The sequence below is a fragment of the Pungitius pungitius genome, chromosome 2 (assembly GCF_949316345.1).
Source record: "Pungitius pungitius chromosome 2, fPunPun2.1, whole genome shotgun sequence".
Classification (NCBI taxonomy): Eukaryota; Metazoa; Chordata; class Actinopteri; order Perciformes; family Gasterosteidae; genus Pungitius; species Pungitius pungitius.
In genome coordinates this window covers 22917964-22939517 of record NC_084901.1, presented here as the reverse complement: position 1 = coordinate 22939517, position 21554 = coordinate 22917964, and the positions used below count along the sequence as shown (strand labels likewise).

Sequence of the window (21554 nt, the reverse complement as noted above, 5' to 3'; positions counted from 1 at the left end):
AATGGACAAGTTACATGTTTTATTAACAAAGATATGCCTTTCAAAACCAACTCATCATTGACTAATTTTTATAGCCTGATGTCTGACGATATTTTGGAGTGTTGACAATCGTGCAACCAGGACAGTTCGGTTGCATGAAACAGAGAGCTCAGCCACTTCCTTAGTTAACCTGTTTTTCCTTTTTTACCTGTTCAGTTCACTATTTGGATAGCTCTGCTGCACTTTGTAAATTCCTGAAAAGTCCATTCCGTTTTTAGAAAAAAGTTAACATTTTGCCAAATGTAATGTCAACTATTAACCTATTAAATATTGTTGTTGTTGGATTACACATAATAATCACCATTATAGTAAATAATCATAAGAGATTTCAGATAGCATAAAAATCATTATTATTACTTGTATTGAGAAGAATAAACATTACACATTTTATTTTTTCACCTTTCGTGCCCTTTTTCTGACAGAATTTAGCATCCAAATCAATTTCAATATTAAAGGTGCTCATTAAAACAAGGAGTATTCCTAAAACTTTGTTTTTCCCCCTATTTTTGCTCTTTGGTGTAACTGTTCCAAATCCTGCAAATACTTAAACAAAGGAATCATCTGTATCTATCTATGTGTATTCACCTGTTGTTACTAGTTGCTATTGCTTCATGATGTATTTTCAGCTCAATGATATTTATTTTGGTCAGTTTATCATATATAGTTCTGTGAATTATAATCAGCGGCCGTAAAATGCTGTCATATGCAGATAAACGAACTACAAATACATTTTTTTTTACCTATGTTCCCTTTCAACTGTAACAGACATAGAGTTCTGTTTTTGTGAGAACCCTCAGAGTACTGCCACAGATATTATTCTGCATAGAAACACACAGCCACGTGCACTACTTTTACAGTGACCTAATTCTCCTCATAACACGGTGCAGCCCTGGGCAAGGCTCCGCGAGCAGGGATATATGTATGCCAACTATAAGAAAGAGAGGCCATGCAAACCACTATGCAAATATTCACACAATGATATAGATTAAGTCTTAATAATAATAAAATTTGGTTTTAGAAAAGAGGGAATTGTCACAACTGGTGCTTCGAAGATTGAGCACAAGGGAGAAAAGTGTTGTGATGGAGAGGCAGAGAGAGGCAGTGGGGGAGGGGTAGAGGCACGTGGTAACCGGCACAGTCTCCACCATTCCTGTGCAGCATTTGTGTTAGTGAAGCACGGCAGCCATTTTGATCCGCAACCCCTCTGTGTGTGTTTAGATAGAGAGCTGAGCAAAGTGTTATGTCTGAAAAAGGTAGATTTACTGAGATGTTTCTTGACAAAATATTAAGGACTTGAAAGAGAGAGAGAACGAAACACATAGAGAGAGATCTAGAAATAAAGGAAAGCAAATTGAAGGCTTATGTGTGCCAGGCAGCAATGTAGGTTAATTGTCTTAACTCTTATATCTGCTGGAAGCAGTCTGTCATCATTGTCGGCCTATATCTGTGTCTGCTTTTCCTGTTTCAACTGTGTTCAAACCTTTTAAATCTATTTTTTTCACCTACCATGAATTATTTTGGCCAGTGTCCAGATATCAAAGCTTATATTTTCATGCTGCTAAATTTTTCAATCTGTTTTTTAACTTGATGTGTTGTTATTTTCGTCTTTCTTTTGTTAAAACAACTACATTGAAGCTGTTATCATTCATATGTTGTTGAACCTGTTACTGACCACAAAACTATAACCATGTACAGAAGCTCCTGGTTTAAGGACCTCGCTCTTGTTTAAGTGCCCTGCCTTCCTATCCAAGCTGTCTGGTGAGCAGCTGTGTTTCCCTTGTGTACGCCGTTGGGGCTTGTCTACACACTGTGAACTCTTTGTGTGTGTAAGGATGTGGTTAAAGTTTGTACTACTACCCTTTATTTTGTTTTACAAGATTTCCCAGATAACAGGGACCTTAGGGCATAACTTAATTCCTACAGAGCAGACATACACGTTAATATAATGACTTAAATATCAGTTGATAATATCAATAAGAAAACAAATGTTCAATGCTCCATGTGATGACCGATGCTCTCTGGGACTGCTGTTATGCTCCTTGATAAAAAAAAAGGCTATATATGAACTGGAACTGGACTGGACCCTGCAGATGGAGAACAAGATATTAATACATTATTTGATCAAACATTCAGATGGCAAATGTAAATGTAATGCAAACTAAGTACGGTGCAGAAATGAATTGTTCTTTGTTCCTCTGGTGCATCAGATTAATAGGAGGACAAAGAAAGATTTGTGCTCAGTTTATTTACAACAAAATGGTGTACAGGCATACTTTAATTAAGTGCACCTCTCATTGCATGAAGGTGTTCAACACCGACGTGTGTGTTTTGAGATCATGCATACTTGTTGAATTTTGTTTTGGTGTCTCGGTGGTTGAATTGTGAAGTTCTGCACAGGTTGATTCCCTGGGAAGGATTACATAGGGTTTAGAATTATTCAATATAGCGCATTGGCAAAGTTGTTTCAAGCACAGAAAGACTTCAAAGCCACAATATCTTATGAAAGGTCAAACGTCAACCGTAATAACGGTATATATATATATAGAATTTGTATAAAGTATACACATATATGATCATTATAGTATTGTATCACGAGACTACCACATTTAACATGGATTATTTACTTTATACTTATGTTGTGACCATTTATAAAAAGATTTGCTTTGCAAGCTCACATTCAATCAGTCACTATAGTTATCTATAGTATATGTGTGAAATTGTAGCTAAAACTGGTTAGCCAGCATACAGCAGTCACATTCTTGGTTTCACACAGTCTCCCTTTTTCCTCCTGGTCTCATTTACTGCATCCCTCCCCTCCCCCTCTCCAGCTGCACCACTTTGCTGCAGAGACAGAGAGAAAGGGAGAGGAAGATTGCTCAGTATTGGACATTTTGTCCTGTCTATAAATAGAAAGTATACACCGAACAATGTCATTTCATCCTCGTGTAGGTCGCCATGTTCATGACAAGAGCAAATACGTCCTACGTATCACTTATCAGGCATTCATCCTGAGGCATTTTTAAGTACACAAACACATGTTTTTTTCAAACATATCATCAATGTACAAATGTCTGTGAAATCATCATTTCTCTTTCTTCCTCTGTCTTCTTTACTGTCTTTGTTTATTTCTGTAGCTCTTTTTTTGCCACCATGGCCAACTCACAGGAAGCAGGGTGGGATGCAAGGAAAGGAGGTGGGATGTGTTGCCATAGCAACAAGCTGACTCACTGGCAGGGTTGTACCATTTTCCATTAAGCCACAGGGGATCAGCAGCAGATACAGCCTTGAAGCCGGGATGGCTCACAGCATGTGTTGATGGTTGGAGGACACAAGACACCCCTGTATTGGCCAAATAGGTGCAGCATCCTCAGACTTGGGTTGAGGAATGATAAAGAAAGGGGAGGGGAAGAGGATCAACATGGCTGCTCTGGATATTTGTTCTGATGGATGCTTCCTTGTTAGTTTTGCCTTCTTCTGTTTGAAAAGCCCCCATGTATATTGATTAATATATTGGCTTAAAATACCCATTTTCTTGTTGAATTCTTTGCTTTTAAATGAAAATAACGAAAGCTTATTTTGTGTCATTCATTTCTTTCACGTTGACCTGTTTGTTTGGGTTGGATGTGTTTTTTTGGCCAACATTGTGTTATTACTGTGTATAATGTGCTCCTGACAATAGGACTATTAGTATTATTTAAGTTACAGTACACCAGTCAAAGTAAAAACAACAGTAGCAGGTTTGCTTTTTGTAAGAAGCTTATATGTGCTCTCACAAAGGCAATCACACACACACACACACACACACATCAGCTGAGATAAGTACAGGGTTACAGAGCAAAGAATCTCATCTCATTAATAAGGCATGGATTCATCTCAGGGCATCGCCTTGAGGCCCCCTGCTGTTGCTTTTGGGGTAGTGGTTTTGTGCATCTCACATTCACATTCACACATTGGTGGTTGTTTTATTGTTTTACTGGATCAAAGGATGTTAATGCTTCTCTTGAAGGGCAAGCTGGTTTTATATACCAACTTTCTATAGTGTAGCATGATCTATCATATAGAGTATTCAGCCATTGATGTTGAATTTGATTCAGAAAGAATGACGGAATATATTTTAGGTGAGGCAACTAATATTTATCATTCTCCCACACACAACGACAGCAATGCTGAAACAACGTTTATTTATAGATCTATTCTCTCTCTCTCTCACTCTCTCACTATTCTCTCTCTCTCTCTGTCAATCTCTCTGTCATTGCAATGTTTATCCTAAGTGAGTTTGATCTTCTACACCCAGCTTGGTTCATTCTTTACATACAGATTATATACAAATCCCTGTTCACTTTTCTTAAAACAAATATCTCAAATTCTCACAGCCTTATCATGATATGTCTAATAAATGTATCATTATTTTGTATAATACTTTTTGTTGAAAGATAAGCCACAGTTTATTATTTAAATATTTGCAAAACATCAATGTTGACATTTTTAAACATTATATAGTTAATGTGCACACACACACACACACACAAACATACAGAGTAGTGTTTTTGTGAGAAATCATAAGCGATAATTTATTAATCAATCAATACTTTATGAATCACAACACGCATTTGTTGTGAGATACGTGGTAAGTATGTTGGTTGCTTCCCAAAGCCAGAATGTATATGCTGACTTCCAGTCTAACTGATATCCTTTGTCTCTTGTTTTTCTCTTTCATGTGTGCCTCTTGTTGCCTTGTGTTGTGCCTGTCTCCCTCCCGACTGTTGTTTAATCACCAAATAAGGTAAGATATATTTTTCATATTGTTTCTTCACAGCCATCAAACACAAAGGGTTTCAAGCGTTCATGATCCCACAAATAGCGCTGATCATCTATACACTGAACATCAAACATGCAGTTACAGAGTTAAAAAAAAAAATATATATATATATATTTTTTTTCATTGACTTTAATTAAGGTTAATCGGGTTATTCTCAAGAAACATATCTTTTCACTGTATCTTTTCACACAAAATATTTTGTGTTGTTTTCTTACTGGGTTGTCCTCATCCTAAACCCATGTTGCAATCTATACTGTTGTACCTTTAGTGAATGACATGTTCAACTTTACTCGATTTTCAATCAGTATTTTGGCTTTGTACTGTTTTACAAGGTGCCAAAGCGCTTTACACTAGTTGACTAATTGAACAGCTCTCCTAACCAACAGGCTTAAGTAGTTTGAGGAAAGTATTAGCAGAGGAACCCAGCTGGTAAAGTATCTTGTGCTTGAAAGGAGGTTGCAGTGATTGTAATGTGCTGCTCTCTATTTTGGATTTTACCCTGGGTTTTTCTGTTTTGATACACCATCCACTATATTCAATCATAATGAAAGACAAATATGTGCAAATATGCACACAACGTAATAAAAACCTGACATGTTAAGAGGACGTCATAAGCGAATCCATCAGTGGAAATTGTGTGGAAATCAATTAAAGAAAAGAAAGGAGATGTATTGTGGTATGCTGGTGTTTAGGATCGAAGTATATTGTAAGGCATTCTTCACACCCTCACTTGCCTGTTCCACAATATATCTTGACAACAAAGTTATATTATAAGATTTTGTTTGAAACTGTTATGAAGAGCTTTTGGTTAAACTGTATGATCATCATGGAGGATGGGTTGTTTCTGCTATTTATCGTAGCCCCATTCAAATAAATAGGGTGGACTATAACAAAAAGACTAACTTAATTCCAAAGCATCACAGATTGCAGCCGCTAAAGTGACCTATATTTCAATCAACACCTCTCATAAAACTGAACATTAGAATCTTCCTAATATTCAAGACTGTTGTATTAAATGATATACCTTTTCACCATGTTGCCTAAACAACTGGAAATGAGTTCATGTGTTATTGAGGTAGAAAAACAAATATAAATATAAATGTATTTTATAGTGATGACCAACACTACAGATCAAAAAATATACAACTGGTTTAACTAAAACCAACCAACAGACTTACCGTAACAAATCAGTGTTTTGTTTAATATTGCTTGTGTCAGTGTCATTGAATCTGATGTTTGGGTGATACAATTCTGCTGTTCAATTAAACTGTTCAAGTTGAACAATGACTGATGCGGTGGCACTTTTCACACTGCCACACAAGTTCAAATGCCCTGGCTCGCTTGTTTTGAATTTTTTTTATTAGTGTGCGAGTGTTTTCTCTCTATGTGGGTGTTAATGGGCTTATTTTGTCTCTGCTGGCAATGTCATAGCCTGATGACCTGCACAGTGTGTAACATGCCTCCTGTCTTGTGCATGCTGGGACGAGCTTGTGCCCAAACAGGACAAGTAGATATGGAAAAGAAATGCACCAATAGATCGAGGGAATCGTTTTAGTTCATGAAACTTGAGCACTTTCTACTTTAGATCACCTGCTGGCAGTGAACACATATAATTACAGGCTAAACAAGTTCAACAAAGTGTGATTAAAATGAAGGTCTGCTCTAATGTACCACGGTTTATTATAAAATAATGGGTTAAATATATTCAAAGCGGACATGCTATATATATATATATATATATATATATATATATATATATATATATATATATATATATGCTATCAAATGTTGCTTTGCTAGTAAAAGCAAAAACAATAATGTATTTTAAATACAAACTTGCCATGAAAAAAATGCCATAGTTGCTTTCCTTCCCAGTGATATGAATTTGCTTATTTTTGTCCTTTGGGCGATCAGTTCCCGTTTATATTCCTCAATGCTGAACACTTTCATCGGGGGTCCTGCGAGGCTGTCTGCCTTTGCAGCAGCATGCAGCAGCAGGCGTTGGCCGCCTGTGTGGCGCTGTCCACACGTGTGGTGCTGAAATCAGCTGAGGCGCTCTCCCCCTCCCTCTCGCTGCTTCTCACACTGCCTCTCCTCATCTCCCTCTGTTTCCCACCTCCATTTAGAACGGAGGAGTATTACACATATGTATTTATGGCTGTGTATTATTCATATAAATTTACAAATGATGTTACGGATTATTTTAGCATTAGCACCATTCATTTCATGGGTTTTGAACGTTGTTATTTTTTTGGCTGCTTTTAAAGCTTGTGATATTTTCATGATCCTAGTTCATTGTTTAAAGAATGATTTCATTGTTAAGTGGGGACTAAACTAAACATCTATAAATTATCTAAGTAGGTCCATAAAATGGAGAGAGAGGGGTGGGGGCACCACCTCCTCTCTTTTCATACGGGTCTTTTACGTTGGCTGCTGATCGTATTATTAATCTGAGGCTTGTGGGGAGCTGGGAAGACGCACTGACGTGTACGGACTGCATTTGCTTTCTCTGGCCGCAGGAAGGCAACGAAGAGCCTTGTCAGCCACAAAGGCATGTTCATGCATGCAGTTACTTACAGACAAGATGACAAATGTTGGTTCGAAACAAAGAATTTTACAAGTAATAAGAAGCATTGGGCATTAAATAATTTATTGAATTCTATATATATCTGTCTATTATCGACAGCATTTAGAAAAAAATCATATTCTATTTCATAGTCATATTAATAGTCTCGAGTGTTATTTGGGGGTTATTAGTCAAATTATATTTTATATCATAATAACCATGATCGTCTTTCTATGAATTATATTTTTACGTCACTTCGATATGCGCTTTATGATGCTACCATTGGTGAAAATAGGTATTCTCTGTCGACCAATGAAATTCAGAGCTGTACTAAGAGATCTACTCCCTCTCATCGAGTAGCGTCAGCGTCGTAGCCTTTGCAATGTCTGCACAGGACAGGAGGAATGCATGTGCAGAAACAAAGCATGACTGTCTCTGTGGAGTCATTTACATCGGATTATAGACATTTCACACTTAATCAGTTCAGAAATTGGAATTTGGGTGAGAAGATATGGAACGAGGAATAAGGAGGAACAAATTGCCTGCATGGCAGGTGTTTTTGTGGTGGCATCATTTCTTTCTCTTGTGGACTACAATAGACGGACAGACTCGCTACAGTCTCCCGGAGGAACTGAAACAGGGCTCAGTGGTTGGAAATCTAGCCAGAGATATGGGGTTGGTTGTATCTGAACTGTACCGACGTAAATTGCGGATCACCTCGGAAGCTGGTAAGCAGTATTTTAGTGTGGACTCGGGGAAGGGAGAACTAGTGGTGATTGATAGGATAGACAGGGAAGATCTGTGTGGACAAAGACCGTCATGTTTGTTGCCTTTGGAACTAGTCATAGATAACCCTCTACAGCTGCATCGGGTCGAAATTGACATCCAAGATACCAACGACAATTCTCCTAGTTTTCACACTAAAGAGAAAGTATTGCAAATCGCCGAACTGGTCATTCCGGGCGCGCGGTTTCCTTTAGAAAGTGCACAGGATCCCGATGTGGGCTCTAATTCTGTACGGTCTTATCTTATAAGCAAAAATGATCATTTTAAATTGACTGTTAAAACCCACAAGGATGGTAGCAAAATCCCAGAACTTGTGCTTGAAAAGCCTCTTGATCGAGAAACCCTGCCGGTACACAATCTCATCATCACAGCGGTGGATGGTGGAGATCCGGTGCGCTCGGGGACATGTGCAATTATAGTTATAGTTCTAGACAACAATGATAATGCACCGCAATTTGAAAAGCAGGTATATGAAGCTAATATCAGTGAAAATGCAAGACTTGGGAGTGAAATATTGCACGTTAAGGCAGCAGATGCAGACGATGGACTAAATGGAGAAATCGAATACTACTTCGCAGAGCAAACTGCGGATCTGATTTTGTCATTATTTGACATTGAACATTCTACTGGAGCTATTACTGTCAAAGGAATTTTAGACCATGAAATTACCCCTGTACATAGATTTGACATAACTGCTAGAGACAAAGGAAACCCCAAAATGGATGGGCACTGTGGCGTAGAAATTAAAATAGCGGACATTAACGACAATATTCCGGAAATAGTTGTGACGTCTTTGACAACACCTGTTCCAGAAGACTCCGCAATTGGAACAGTTATTGCACTGTTGAGTGCAAGAGACCCAGATTCGGGGGACAACGGTAAGATTACATTAAGCGTGTCTTCCAAATCCCTCTTCAAGTTAAACCGTTCAGTCTCTAATCACTACTCATTAGTGACGACAGGGCCGCTCGACCGTGAAGAAAACGGCCAATATAGTGTTAGGATACGTGCAACTGATTCTGGAAAGCCCCCATTGTCGAGTGATAAAATAATACTTGTTAAATTGTTAGATGTAAATGACAACCGCCCAGTTTTCTCCCAACACTCGTATATAGTTTATGTAAAAGAGAATCACGCTCCTGGAAATGTGTTGTGCTCAGTGTCCGCAGCTGATACTGATTTGGGTGAAAACTCTAAGATCTCTTACTCTATATTGGACTCTAAAGTGCAGGGATTTTCTGTATCATCGTATGTTTACATTAATTCAGATAACGGCAGCATCTACAGCATGCACTCCTTTGACTATGAGAAACTGAAGGTGCTCCAGGTTCAGGTTCAGGCAAAGGATCAGGGCTCTCCGTCTCTCAGCAGCAACGCCACCGTCCATGTTTTTATCCTGGACCAGAACGACAACGCCCCCGCTGTTATTTACCCCTCCTCCGCTGCCCTGGGCTCCCTCTCTCACCAGAGGATGCCCCGCTCCGCTAAAGCGGGTCACCTGGTTACCAAGGTGACGGCCGTGGACGCGGACTCGGGCCACAACGCCTGGATCTCCTACAAACTGGCGGAGGCCACCGACGCCTCTTTGTTCAATGTCAATATGTACACAGGGGAGGTGAGGACCAAACGCGCCGTGTCCGAGCAGGACGACTCCTCCCAGAGGCTGCTTATAGAGATCAAGGACGACGGGGAACCGGTCCAGTCCTCCACCGCTACGGTGTCCATCCTGCTGGAGGACGGCCTACATGAACCCATATTAGACCTCCGACATAAACTGCCCGAGCCCAGCAAGAAAACTGGGAGAATCACCCTTTATTTGATTCTCTCTCTGGCCTCGGTGTCCGTGCTGTCTCTGGTGACTTTTCTCATCTTAGCGGTTAAATGCGTGAGGAACAGCAGAAGCAGCGGTAGTTGCTGCACGGGAAGGACTGACTGTGATGATTACAAGAACCCCAACAGAAACCTGCAGATTCAGCTCAACACTGATGGACCTATTAAGTACGTGGAGGTCCTGGGAGGAGACATGTTGTCTCAGAGTCAGTCCTTCAGGTCCTGCATGTCTCCAATGTCCGAGTACAGTGATTTCACTATGATCAAACCCAGTAGCACCACTGACTTTAACGAGGTGATCAGTGTTCTGGATGCGTCTCTACCGGACAGCACCTGGACCTTTGAGAGCCAGCAGGTGAGCAAAATAAATTAATTGATTAAAAATGCCTTTTCTCTGAGATGCATAGTACAATATTCATACACTCTCTCCATCCGTCTATTATTCTCATGTTTGGTTTAATAGTTATAGTCATAGAAGAGTCTACAGAAACTGTAAAAAATAAGTATGAATAATCTATAAAAAAAATAATTATGTTTAGGACATTGTCAATATAGTCACACAAACACATTTCTGAATGGTCCAGGACCATGATAGTGGACAGCGATTGGGAGTTGAATACAAGGGTGCTTAGAGCCACTGAATATGTGTGGGAACGGGTTGTCTGATCATCCACAAAAATCAAGGATTAATGTCCTTTTTTAAACACCCTGGACCTGCGGAGAATAAACTAGTTTACAACTGATGTTTGATCCTTTTATTCAGATTTTTTTTCCACTCTCTTTTTACTACTGGTAATTTACTAATGATCTTATATTCATTTTCTGTATTTATAGTTAGTGGCGTTGTATTACACTAAAAAAAAATTCCATCCGTTAAAGTGATGAGGCACAACGAGAATAGGTACTGTGGCTTTAAGAGTGATGATTAGTTTTTCTCTCATTGGATGGTGGAAGAAGATGCTGTGCACCAATAGTATTCAGAATTGTACAAAGGGATCTAGTCCCTTCCCCCATGTAGGCTCAGCGCTGTAAACCGTTCAATGCAATGAGCAGACGGACAGAGGCAGCAATGAGCCAATATTTTATTATATTTTATTTTTAAAATTCAATTTACAGCAATGCACAGTAATCCTGGCATGACATGTATTAAAAGAAGACCTACCGTTATGGATTTACCTTCATTTTGAACAACATGCCGATTGGAATTGATATGTTGTAGCGGACCAAGGATGACAAAGACAATGGGATACCGAGACTGGAGATGGCAGGCGCTTTGGTGGCATCATTTATTTCTCTTGTGGAGTACAATAAACGGACAGACTCGATACAGCATTCCGGAAGAACTGAAACGGGGCTCTGTGGTAGGAAATCTAGCCAAAGATCTGGGTTTGGGACTGTCGGAGATTTTTGATCGTAAACTGCGAGTCTCTTCTGAGGCTGGTAAGCAGTATTTCAGTGTGGATGCGGGGAAAGGCGAGCTGGTGGTGAATGATAGAATAGACAGAGAGACTCTGTGTGGACAAAGCGCCAGCTGTGTGTTACCTCTGCAGGTTGTCATTGATGACCCGTTACAACTGTTTCGCGTTGAGGTAGAAATACTAGACATTAATGATAATGCCCCTAGATTTCCATCAAATTATATCACATTAGAGGTCGCGGAATCTATGGGTTTAGGAGTTCGTTTTCCGTTAGAAGGCGCCATAGACCCGGATGTTGGCAGTAATTCATTGAAGTCGTACACTCTCAGTAAAGACGAATGTTTTAATATTAGAGTTAAAGAACTTGCTGGTGGAAGGAAAGTCCCGGAATTGATTTTAGCTAAAAATTTAGATCGAGAAAAAAAGGCTGTTCATAACCTTTTGTTGACCGCTCTAGATGGAGCCAACCCTGTGAGATCAGGGACCGCTCAGCTGTCTATTAGAGTCCTTGACAATAACGATAACGTTCCAGTGTTTGAGAAAGCGTTGTATAAAGTATCAATTAGCGAAAATGCGGTGGAGGGTGCATTAATAGTACAAACAAAAGCGACAGACGTGGACGAGGGTCAAAACGGTGAGATAGAGTACTCATTTGCATCGCACACATTAGATACGGTTTTATCTGTTTTTGATATTGACCATATATCGGGGACAATATTTCTTAAAGGAAAATTGAATTTCGAAAAAACTCAAAATTATGAATTAGACATCAGTGCGAAGGATAAAGGCAGTCCGAGGATGGAGGGGCATTGTACTGTCCATGTTGACGTTTTAGATGATAACGACAACCCACCAGAAATAATACTCACCTCTCATCCAAAGCCTCTGCGAGAAGACTCGCCGAATGGCACCGTTGTAGCGTTGCTCAGTGCCAGAGATCTTGACTCCGGTTTGAATGGAAAAGTAACACTACAGCTCCCAAAGAAATGCCCATTTGCACTAAAGCCATCGTTTTCTCAAAATTACGCAGTAGTTACAAGTGGTGTTTTGAATAGAGAAAATATCTCGGAATATAATATTGAGATAACAGCCACTGATTCAGGCTCTCCTCCTCTATCCAGTAAGAGAATGATACATGTCAGCATCACTGATGTGAATGATAACCCCCCTATATTCACCCAGCCCTCATATAATGTGTATTTAAAAGAGAATGGGGTACCAGGCTCTATCCTGTACTCTGTATCAGCATCTGATGTGGACTTTGGTGAAAACGCCAAAATATCTTACTCTATACTGGACTCTAAAGTGCAGGACGTTTCTGTCTCATCGTATGTTTACATTAATTCAGATAACGGCAGCATCTACAGCATGCACTCCTTTGACTATGAGAAACTGAAGGTGCTCCAGGTCCAGGTTCAGGCAAAGGATCAGGGCTCTCCGTCTCTCAGCAGCAACGCCACCGTCCATGTTTTTATCCTGGACCAGAACGACAACGCCCCCGCTGTTATTTACCCCTCCTCCGCTGCCCTGGGCTCCCTCTCTCACCAGAGGATGCCCCGCTCCGCTAAAGCGGGTCACCTGGTTACCAAGGTGACGGCCGTGGACGCGGACTCGGGCCACAACGCCTGGATCTCCTACAAACTGGCGGAGGCCACCGACGCCTCTCTGTTCAATGTCAATATGTACACTGGGGAGGTGAGGACCAAACGCGCCGTGTCCGAGCAGGACGACTCCTCCCAGAGGCTGCTTATAGAGATCAAGGACGACGGGGAACCGGTCCAGTCCTCCACCGCTACGGTGTCCATCTTGCTGGAGGACGGCTTACATGAACCTATATTAGACCTCCGACATAAACTGCCCGAGCCCAGCCAGAAAACTGGGAGAATCACCCTTTATTTGATTCTCTCTCTGGCCTCAGTGTCCGTGCTGTCTCTGGTGACTTTTCTCATCTTAGCGGTTAAATGCGTGAGGAACAGCAGAAGCAGCGGTAGTTGCTGCACGGGAAGGTCTGACTGTGATGATTACAAGAACCCCAACAGAAACCTGCAGATTCAGCTCAACACTGATGGACCTATTAAGTACGTGGAGGTCCTGGGAGGAGACATGTTGTCTCAGAGTCAGTCCTTCAGGTCTTGCATGTCTCCAATGTCCGAGTACAGTGATTTCACTATGATCAAACCCAGTAGCACCACTGACTTTAAGGAGGTGATCAGTGTTCTGGATGCGTCTCTGCCCGACAGCACCTGGACCTTTGAGAGCCAGCAGGTGAGCAAAGAGTAAAACATTATTCTACATGCTTTTATGAAATAATCAACTTTCTCACGTGTCTTTTTTTAAACTTTCCATTGAGTGCAGGCTCTATTTAATTAACCAATTATTTAAATTATCATCGCACTCAGGTTCATATTTATATATTTCGTTCGTGAATCTTAGGCGCTCTCACAATGACAATGATATTCATACATTTCTGCAACAGATCATTAGGACTTTATATTTAAATAGCGTTATATCCACTGAAACAGCCGCAGAATAAAACTAAATAAAAATAAAATAATAATTGCTTCACCAGATCCCCTTTTTCGGATATTTACATTATTTCGTGGATTATTTAACTCAAACGGCTATGCAAAAAAGTACAAATATAATATTTTGAAACTATTCACAATACGTTGTCAACTATATTAAAATATTAGCATGTGCGTAACGTCTACTGTTCAATTAAATTCCATGAATTTCAGGGTGGATTTTATGTTTGACACCTGGGAAACAGATCAACGTTTTATGTAGAAATTCCAATATTTTGTTATTTAAAGAATGTTTTACATATTATAATTCAAAACGAGGATAGACAAAATGTCCAGGATCAAAGTTTCCATTGGCATAACCCAATTAAGCAATTGAATTCCGTTTTGATTTGAATTGCTGCTCCTTGAACAGATTGTTTTTTTTGTTTGATTGGGTGCTTGGTGGATGGTGTGCACCAATAGCACGAGTAGTTGTACAAAGAGATCTACTCCCTCCCCCACCCGTCCGCAGCATTGCCAGTACGTCGCTTGAGCCCGTGACGAGAGGATGATGCGTTTGAACACTTAGATTAAATAAAATATCCTCGATCTACTTTCATAAAAAATGGATTTTTCTGGATTACAGCAAGTGTATCGTTGATGGATTTTCACATTGACCTCCTCATTCCGAACAATATTTCAATAGGAAATAACGTCATATTGTGACAGACCGGGGATGACAAAGACAATGGGATACCGAGACTGGAAATGGTGGGCGCTTTGGTGGAATCATTTATTTCTCTTGTGGAGTACAATTGACGCACAGACTCGTTACAGCATCCCAGAAGAGATGGAACGAGGCTCTGTGGTAGGACATCTAGCCAAAGATCTCGGTTTGGGACTATCAGTCATTTTTGACCGTAAACTGCGTGTTGCCTCCGAGGCTGGTAAGCAGTACTTCAGTGTTGAGGCGGGGAAGGGCGAGCTGGTGGTGAATGACAGGATAGACAGAGAGACTTTATGTGGACAAAGCACCAGCTGCGTACTACCTCTGCAGGTTGTAATAGAGAACCCGCTACAGTTATATCGAATAGAAGTGGAAATAAGAGACGTAAATGACAATTCTCCTAGTTTTCTCAAGAGCGATCACATAATAGAAATAGCTGAATCCACCGTCGTTGGTGTGCGTTTTCCTTTGGAGAGTGCGGAGGATCCCGATGTTGGCAGTAACGGATTAAAGGCGTACACATTAAGCAAAGATGATTGCTTCACCTTAAAAGTTAAGGAAATTGAAAACGGACGTAAAATACCAGAATTAGTGCTGAATAAGTCATTGGATCGAGAGAAAAAAGGCACTCACAATTTAGTTCTTACCGCTACGGACGGGGGAAGTCCGGTAAGGTCCGGAACATCAAAAATAACTGTTCATGTGCTTGATAATAATGACAATGTGCCGTTATTCGAAAATACTATCTATAAAGTCTCTGTTCAAGAAAACAGTGCAAATGGTTCGTTTCTAGTTACAACAAAGGCCACAGACATAGATGAGGGTCCAAATGGAGAAATTGAGTATTCACTTGGTGTACACACAACACCAGCAGTGCTGTCATTATTTTATATCGATGGGGTAACGGGAGATATATTTTTGAAAAACCAGCTGGACCACGAAACTCAATCCTCATATCGAATAGATATAAGTGCAAAAGACAAGGGCTCCCCTAAAATGGAGGGTCACTGCACTGTGCAGGTGGACGTGGAAGATATAAATGATAACGCTCCAGAAATTGTGCTAACTTCCGAACCCAGTCCTGTACGCGAGGATGCACCACGTGGCACAGTAGTGGCTTTGATCAGTGCACGAGACCTTGACTCCGGTGATAACGGTAGAGTGACGTTACAACTTCCAAAGCGGTCACTTTTTACTCTGAAACCATCGTTTTCCAATAATTATGAGTTGGTTACCAGTGGTTCTTTAGACCGGGAGAGATTCTCACAGTATAACATTGAGATAACAGCCACTGATTCAGGCTCTCCTCCTCTATCCACCAAGAAAATGATAGCTGTAAGCATCACAGATGTGAATGATAACCCCCCTATATTCACTCAGCCCTCCTATAATGTGTATTTAAAAGAGAATGGGGTACCAGGCTCTATCCTGTACTCAGTATCAGCATCCGATGTGGACTTTGGTGAAAATGCTAAAATATCTTACTCTATACTGGACTCTAAAGTGCAGGACGTTTCTGTATCATCGTATGTTTACATTAATTCAGATAACGGCAGCATCTACAGCATGCACTCCTTTGACTATGAGAAACTGAAGGTGCTCCAGGTTCAGGTTCAGGCAAAGGATCAGGGCTCTCCGTCTCTCAGCAGCAACGCCACCGTCCATGTTTTTATCCTGGACCAGAACGACAACGCCCCCGCTGTAATTTACCCCTCCTCCGCTGCCCTGGGCTCCCTCTCTCATCAGAGGATGCCCCGCTCCGCTAAAGCGGGTCACCTGGTTACCAAGGTGACGGCCGTGGACGCGGACTCGGGCCACAACGCCTGGATCTCCTACAAACTGGCGGAGGCCACCGACATCTCTCTGTTTAATGTCAATATGTACACAGGGGAGGTGAGGACCAAACGCGCCGTGTCCGAGCAGGACGACTCCTCCCAGAGGCTGCTTATAGAGATCAAGGACGACGGGGAACCGGTCCAGTCCTCCACCGCTACGGTGTCCATCCTGCTTGAGGACGGCCTACATGAACCCATATTAGACCTCCGACATAAACTGCCCGAGCCCAGCAAGAAAACTGGGAAAATCACCCTTTATTTGATTCTCTCTCTGGCCTCGGTGTCCGTGCTGTCTCTGGTGACTTTTCTCATCTTAGCGGTTAAATGCGTGAGGAACAGCAGAAGCAGCGGTAGTTGCTGCACGGGAAGGACTGACTGTGATGATTACAAGAACCCCAACAGAAACCTGCAGATTCAGCTCAACACTGATGGACCAATAAAGTACGTGGAGGTCCTGGGAGGAGACATGTTGTCTCAGAGTCAGTCCTTCAGGTCCTGCATGTCTCCAATGTCCGAGTACAGTGATTTCACTATGATCAAACCCAGTAGCACCACTGACTTTAAGGAGGTGATCAGTGTTCTGGATGCGTCTCTACCCGACAGCACCTGGACCTTTGAGAGCCAGCAGGTGAGCAAAAAAATAATAATTGATTCAAAATGAATATCCTCTGGGAGGCTTTATGAATTATTCATTGATTTCCAAATTTGAATTACATTGGGCTATCTGTCTGATATTCTGTTTCATAGATTAAAATGACAGCAGGCGGAGCTTGATTCATCAGTCGCATTTAATGTGTAAAGGTTTACTTTTAATCCTGTGCTTTACACGCATCAGGAAATTGCATATTTATCACCACCTAAACAACGAAAAAAAATGTTAGAAATATTATTTAAAACATGATCTTACTCTGGTGGCAGAGTTTTATTCGTATTTATTTGTATTCCGTATATTTAGTTGAGGAACTACTTTTTAAAAGAATTCACATTTCATATAGCTTACTTTCGTTTATATTCATTTTTTGAAAATTCATTTGAACAACACAGTTAATAAGCAACAGGTATAGCATGTATCTGACACATTTTACACCCAGCAATACATAGGCCGAGTTTCATGAGCGCTGCAAAAACCCTGTTAACTCCCTTTTCTATTGGATGGTAAGGATGGATACTCTGCACCAATCACGTACAAAGAGATCCATCCCCTCCCCCCTTTGCAGAGTCAGAATTGTAGAGTCCAACAATGCAAAGAGCAGGAGGATGTTGGGTGATGCGCTCACATCGCAAAAATGAAAAGAAATCGCTAATTTAAGCTCAGAAATGAACAACAATGCTTCACATATTTGTATAGGGATAATTTATGTTCGTTGGAACTGGATATTAACTTCGATTTTCTGGATGGGAAAAAGCATATTCTAACGGATCGGGCATGACAAAGACAATGGGATACCGAGACTGGAGATGGCAGGCGCTTTGGTGGCATCATTTCTTTCTCTTGTGGATTAAAATAAACGGACAGACTCGTTACAGCATTCCAGAAGAGCTGAAACTGGGCTCTGTGGTAGGAAATCTTGCCAAAGATCTGGGTTTGGGACTGTCGGAGATTTTTGATCGTAAACTGCGAGTCTCTTCTGAGGCTGGTAAGCAGTATTTCAGTGTGGATGCAGGGAAGGGCGAGCTGCTGGTGAACGACAGAATAGACAGGGAGGCTTTATGTGGACAAAGAGCCAGCTGTGTGTTGCCCCTTCAAGTTGTTCTTGAAAACCCGCTGAGTTTACACCGGATCGAGGTAGAAATAAAAGATATAAATGACAATTCGCCTAGTTTTCATACAAAGGAACTGTCCTTGCAAATCTCTGAAACGGCAGCAGTGGGAACTCGTTTTTCTTTGGAGAGTGCAGACGATTCTGACGTCGGCAGTAATTCAGTAAAATCCTACATTTTAACTAAAAATGACTGTTTTACATTAAAAATGAAAGAAGTTGAAAATGGCAAAACAGTGCCGGAGTTAGTGTTAGAGAAATCCCTTGACCGGGAGAAAAAATCTGTTCATAAACTGCTATTGACCGCCTTAGACGGGGGACATCCAGTCATGTCTGGAATATCACAGATTACTGTCTCAGTGCTTGATGTAAACGACAATTTCCCTGCTTTCGATAAGAATATATACAAAATTATGTTAAGGGAAAATAGTGCGAAAGATACATTTGTTACACAAATTGCAGCAACCGATGCTGACGAGGGTTCTAACGCAGACGTTGAGTTTTCTTTTGCCTCGCGGACACCGGATTCAGTCTTATCAATATTTGAAATCAATTCATTAACAGGGGAAATATATTTGAAAGGAAACTTGGATTATGAAAAATCCACGTCCTACACAATAGAAATAACTGCGACGGACAAGGGGGTTCCTCGCATGGAGAGTCACTGTCGACTACAGATAGATGTTGTCGATGTTAATGATAACAATCCAGAAATTGTTCTCACGTCTGAACCGCAGCCTGTGCGTGAAGACTCGCCAAGTGGCACGGTGGTGGCTTTGATCAACGCGCGTGACGCTGATTCCGGTAATAATAGTAAAGTGACATTGCGACTTCCTAAAGGTTCCCCTTTTAATCTGAAACCATCATTCTCTAATAATTATGCACTGGTTACTAGTGGTTTATTAGATCGAGAGAAGTTCTCCGGGTATAATATTGAGATAACAGCCACTGATTCAGGCTCTCCTCCTCTATCCACTAAAAAAAGTATATCTGTTAGCATCACTGATGTGAATGATAACCCCCCTATATTCATTCAGCCCTCATATAATGTGTATTTAAAAGAGAATGGGGTACCAGGCTCTATCCTGTACTCAGTATCAGCATCCGATGTGGACTTTGGTGAAAATGCCAAAATATCTTACTCTATACTGGACTCTAAAGTGCAGGACGTTTCTGTATCATCGTATGTTTACATTAATTCAGATAACGGCAGCATCTACAGCATGCACTCCTTTGACTATGAGAAACTGAAGGTGCTCCAGGTTCAGGTTCAGGCAAAGGATCAGGGCTCTCCGTCTCTCAGCAGCAACGCCACCGTCCATGTTTTTATCCTGGACCAGAACGATAACGCCCCCGCTGTTATTTACCCCTCCTCCGCTGCCCTGGGCTCCCTCTCTCATCAGAGGATGTCCCGCTCCGCTAAAGCGGGTCACCTGGTTACCAAGGTGACGGCCGTGGACGCGGACTCGGGCCACAACGCCTGGATCTCCTACAAACTGGCGGAGGCCACCGACGCCTCTCTGTTCAATGTCAATATGTACACTGGGGAGGTGAGGACCAAACGCGCCGTGTCCGAGCAGGACGACTCCTCCCAGAGGCTGCTTATAGAGATCAAGGACGACGGGGAACCGGTCCAGTCTGCCACCGCTACGGTGTCCATCCTGCTGGAGGACGGCCTACATGAACCCATATTAGACCTCCGACATAAACTGCCCGAGCCCAGCCAGAAAACTGGGAGAATCACCCTTTATTTGATTCTCTCTCTGGCCTCGGTGTCCGTGCTGTCTCTGGTGACTTTTCTCATCTTAGCGGTTAAATGCGTGAGGAACAGCAGAAGCAGCGGTAGTTGCTGCACGGGAAGGACTGACTGTGATGATTACAAGAACCCCAACAGAAACCTGCAGATTCAGCTCAACACTGATGGACCAATAAAGTACGTGGAGGTCCTGGGAGGAGACATGTTGTCTCAGAGTCAGTCCTTCAGGTCCTGCATGTCTCCAATGTCCGAGTACAGTGATTTCACTATGATCAAACCCAGTAGCACCACTGACTTTAAGGAGGTGATCAGTGTTCTGGATGCGTCTCTACCCGACAGCACCTGGACCTTTGAGAGCCAGCAGGTGAGCAAAAAAATAATAATTGATTCAAAATGAATATCCTCTGGGAGGCTTTATGAATTATTCATTGATTTCCAAATTTGAATTACATTGGGCTATCTGTCTGATATTCTGTTTCATAGATTAAAATGACAGCAGGCGGAGCTTGATTCATCAGTCGCATTTAATGTGTAAAGGTTTACTTTTAATCCTGTGCTTTACACGCATCAGGAAATTGCATATTTATCACCACCTAAACAACGAAAAAAAATGTTAGAAATATTATTTAAAACATGATCTTACTCTGGTGGCAGAGTTTTATTCGTATTTATTTGTATTCCGTATATTTAGTTGAGGAACTACTTTTTAAAAGAATTCACATTTCATATAGCTTACTTTCGTTTATATTCATTTTTTGAAAATTCATTTGAACAACACAGTTAATAAGCAACAGGTATAGCATGTATCTGACACATTTTACACCCAGCAATACATAGGCCGAGTTTCATGAGCGCTGCAAAAACCCTGTTAACTCCCTTTTCTATTGGATGGTAAGGATGGATACTCTGCACCAATCACGTACAAAGAGATCCATCCCCTCCCCCCTTTGCAGAGTCAGAATTGTAGAGTCCAACAATGCAAAGAGCAGGAGGATGTTGGGTGATGCGCTCACATCGCAAAAATGAAAAGAAATCGCTAATTTAAGCTCAGAAATGAACAACAATGCTTCACATATTTGTATAGGGATAATTTATGTTCGTTGGAACTGGATATTAACTTCGATTTTCTGGATGGGAAAAAGCATATTCTAACGGATCGGGCATGACAAAGACAATGGGATACCGAGACTGGAGATGGCAGGCGCTTTGGTGGCATCATTTCTTTCTCTTGTGGATTAAAATAAACGGACAGACTCGTTACAGCATTCCAGAAGAGCTGAAACTGGGCTCTGTGGTAGGAAATCTTGCCAAAGATCTGGGTTTGGGACTGTCGGAGATTTTTGATCGTAAACTGCGAGTCTCTTCTGAGGCTGGTAAGCAGTATTTCAGTGTGGATGCAGGGAAGGGCGAGCTGCTGGTGAACGACAGAATAGACAGGGAGGCTTTATGTGGACAAAGAGCCAGCTGTGTGTTGCCCCTTCAAGTTGTTCTTGAAAACCCGCTGAGTTTACACC

The 21554-nt window shown here is 41.4% G+C and overlaps 3 protein-coding genes and 1 pseudogene across 3 annotated transcripts; all 4 read left to right on the top strand.

Annotated features, from left to right (window-relative positions):
• LOC119210835 (protocadherin beta-15-like) overlaps positions 1–21554 on the top strand; it is a 204715-nt pseudogene that overhangs the window by 158475 nt on the left and 24686 nt on the right.
• Positions 11023–16623, top strand: LOC119210845 (protocadherin gamma-C5-like). The gene is made up of 2 exons (XM_037461324.2): positions 11023–13723; positions 16578–16623. The coding sequence occupies exons 1-2, from the start codon at positions 11270–11272 to the stop codon at positions 16584–16586; spliced, it is 2463 nt and encodes an 820-aa protein (XP_037317221.2). The 5' UTR covers positions 11023–11269; the 3' UTR covers positions 16587–16623.
• On the top strand, positions 14504–17200 carry LOC134122451 (protocadherin gamma-C5-like). The gene has a single exon (XM_062560624.1). The coding sequence runs from the start codon at positions 14699–14701 to the stop codon at positions 17183–17185; it is 2487 nt and encodes an 828-aa protein (XP_062416608.1). The 5' UTR covers positions 14504–14698; the 3' UTR covers positions 17186–17200.
• On the top strand, positions 17733–20452 carry LOC119210844 (protocadherin gamma-C5-like). Its single transcript, XM_037461322.2, has one exon. The coding sequence runs from the start codon at positions 17951–17953 to the stop codon at positions 20435–20437; it is 2487 nt and encodes an 828-aa protein (XP_037317219.2). The 5' UTR covers positions 17733–17950; the 3' UTR covers positions 20438–20452.

Coding starts and splice junctions, on each gene's coding strand:
- LOC119210845 (XM_037461324.2), top strand. CDS start 11,270: ATGACAAAGACAATGGGATACCGAGACTGGAGATGGCAGGCGCTTTGG.
- LOC134122451 (XM_062560624.1), top strand. CDS start 14,699: ATGACAAAGACAATGGGATACCGAGACTGGAAATGGTGGGCGCTTTGG.
- LOC119210844 (XM_037461322.2), top strand. CDS start 17,951: ATGACAAAGACAATGGGATACCGAGACTGGAGATGGCAGGCGCTTTGG.